This window comes from Penaeus chinensis, chromosome 18, assembly GCF_019202785.1.
Source record: "Penaeus chinensis breed Huanghai No. 1 chromosome 18, ASM1920278v2, whole genome shotgun sequence".
NCBI classification, from domain to species: domain Eukaryota; kingdom Metazoa; phylum Arthropoda; class Malacostraca; order Decapoda; family Penaeidae; genus Penaeus; species Penaeus chinensis.
The window spans coordinates 20,196,625-20,199,522 of record NC_061836.1 but is presented as its reverse complement, the minus strand read 5'-3'; the positions used below and the strand labels follow the sequence as shown (position 1 = coordinate 20,199,522).

Sequence of the window (2,898 nt, the reverse complement as noted above, 5' to 3'; positions counted from 1 at the left end):
GTCATTCGGTACCTCATTCAATTTCTTCCTAATGACTACGGCCTCATCTTCGTCCTCTCCCGAAGATCCACCCCGCCAGTACCGATACAAATGGAAAAGTCCGATGAATACGAAGATCATACTCAGTTGACAGATGGCGTACAGCAAGGGGAATGTAACTAGTTGCACACGTATCTGTTGGCATAGGTATTATTTGACAATTTTTTTTTTTTTTGTTATAAATCTCTGCGGGTTGCTTGGTATTTATTTTCCGGCATTAATCATTTACATGTTTCTCGTGCTCCACCATGAAATCACACAAAAAGTGCTGCAATTATTAGATTTCAACAATATTATTTAATATAAATTTCACTATCACTTCACTGTTGGGTTTTTGAAGGAGAGTAGCATGATGTTCGTAGCCACGGGCATGTTCTGGCATCCTGTTTCAATGCCAATGGTGCGGCATACCTTGTGGCTCTAGTTTAGGGAGAAAAGTAACTCATGAAACGTGCTCAGGACAGTGTCATATTGACCAGTGATTCACACGATAATTTCTAAGATACTGATTAACAGAAACACAACAGAATAAAAAAAAGGACAGGTAGCGTGGAAGAAATAGAATGTGTCGACAAAATAGGAGGGGCACTTTTGGGAAAAGCTGATTACTCACAAAACAAATAATTTTAGCAACAATATAGGCAATGAGACAGCCCCCGCCCGGAAGTAATGCAGCAGCTGCCAGAAGTCTCAGATCAGCATTCAGAAGAACCTTCCAGTAGATAGAAAGCAACATGGCTGCGCATGCCACCACAAGTACCCAACCCAGTATTCCGCAACCCTGTCAGGAATATGGAAGGGATTAGACTACTTTTAAAGTGTGAATTCCATAACTACAACCTATTTTCATAATAACAATCAACTATGACATTCCTAATGACTCGCCTTTTTTATTCTCCCTCCCCACTTCATGCTCTTGTAGCGGATGAACATCCCGAGAATAGAGGGAAATGCAACCAAGGCAAGGCTGGCTAGGATATGCATGTAAGGCACTTCCAAGTCCTCAGAGGTCCACCGATGAGTATATATCCATAAGTTGAAAGGCATGGCTCCAAAAGCAACTAAAGCAGATACAGCAGTCATCATAATGCTGTATGATCGGGGGGAGGAGAGAGTAATATTGTTAGAAAGGACATGGAAACACTAAGGGCTACTTAGAGATTGGATATAAAAGCAATAAAGAATTTGAGAAGCAGAAAGAGGGAGATCAGGTGTGGGCAACATGTCTTCTGGGGGAGCTGTAAGCCCAAATAGGTATTTCATGCAGTCACTGAGAAAGTGTAATGCTGCATCCATTCCATTTGATATTTTGAGAAGTGGTACATCACGACATTGCCTCCGGATGAAACCAGTGAAAATAGAATAAAATAAGATGAATAATATTATATACATATATTGTATTGTGGATTTATATATTGATATATACAATGGTATATGATATATATGTGCGTTCGTGTGCTTGTGTGTGTGTGTGTGTGTGTGTGTGTGTGTGTGTGTGTGTGTGTGTGTGTGTGTGTGTGTGTGTGTGTGTGTGTGTGTGTGTGTGTCTATATTATATAAATATATATATAAATATATAATATATATGTGTATATATGTATATATATATATATATATATAATATATATGTGTATATATGTATATATATAATATATATGTGTATATATGTATATATATAATATATGTATATATGTATATATATATATATATATATATATATATATATATAATATATATGTGTATATATGTATATATATATATATATATATATATATATATATATATATATATATATAATATATATGTGTATATATGTGTATATATAATATATATGTATACATATATAACGTATATTTATATATATGTATATATTTTTATATATATATTTATATATATCTATATATATATTTATTTATACATACATATGTACATGCACACGCACACATTTATTATGTATACATTATATATATATGTATAATATATATAGTATATATATGTATAGTATTGGCCCCCATATTTCGTTATTTCGTCACACCATCTTATTGGTTACTGGTCTGGCCCTTGGCCTATTTATGTTATCTATAGCCAAGTCTGTTACTTTCTTTGTCCCTCTGTCGTCCTGTCTCTGCCGTAAATGGCCTTCCCATTGCCATTTCTTTTGATGCTCCACTTTTGTCTGTTCCCTGATACACGTCGCCCTCATCTGATCCCTTAGGCTAATTCCCAGCATCAGCCTCTCCATCCCTCTCTTGGTACTTATTAGTTTCCTCTCCAGAAATTTGGTTGTAGGACACATTGATTAAACTCTTTTCTTTTTAGACATAATGGCAAGGAGCCTCTTAGTATGCTACTATGTTTGCCGAAGGCAAAACTGATGTGTCGCTTTATTTCCCCTTTGCTAGATGTGTTTATCTGTACGAATTGCCATATATATATATATATATATATATATATATATATATATATATATATATATACATACATACATACATACATACATACACACACACATACACATCCGTGTGGAGCTACCTCTAGCGCTTCGTCTTCTACATGTATCTGTCCAAATCGAACTCTACTGTTGAAAATGATCATAGGCTTTTTCTTGTTCATTTTAAGTCTGACTTTCAGACTTTCTCTATTCAAATCGTTTATTGATTGCTGCATTTCATTTGCATATTCACTGAAGAGTGCAATTTCGTCTGGAAATGTTAGATTGTTTAGGTATTCGTCTCCTATTTTGATACCCTTTCCATTCCATTCTAGCTTCTTAAATATTTCCTCAAGGCAATCTGTAAACAGTTTTGGTGAGACGGTGTTGCTCTCTTTAACACCCTTTTTAACTGGTATTTTATCGGT

General features: G+C 34.9%; 2 protein-coding genes across 5 annotated transcripts in view; one reads left to right on the top strand and one right to left on the bottom strand.

The window, feature by feature from the left end:
* Positions 1-2,898, top strand: part of LOC125034801 — a 152,312-nt gene that overhangs the window by 99,769 nt on the left and 49,645 nt on the right. The window lies entirely within an intron of this gene.
* Positions 1-2,898, bottom strand: part of LOC125034804 (solute carrier family 10 member 6-like) — a gene marked incomplete in the record, with an annotated part of 7,397 nt that overhangs the window by 415 nt on the left and 4,084 nt on the right. Inside the window, 4 exon segments of the mRNA XM_047626785.1 lie at positions 1-174; positions 364-459; positions 653-820; positions 925-1,129. Coding sequence (XP_047482741.1) covers positions 1-174; positions 364-459; positions 653-820; positions 925-1,129 — 643 coding nt within the window.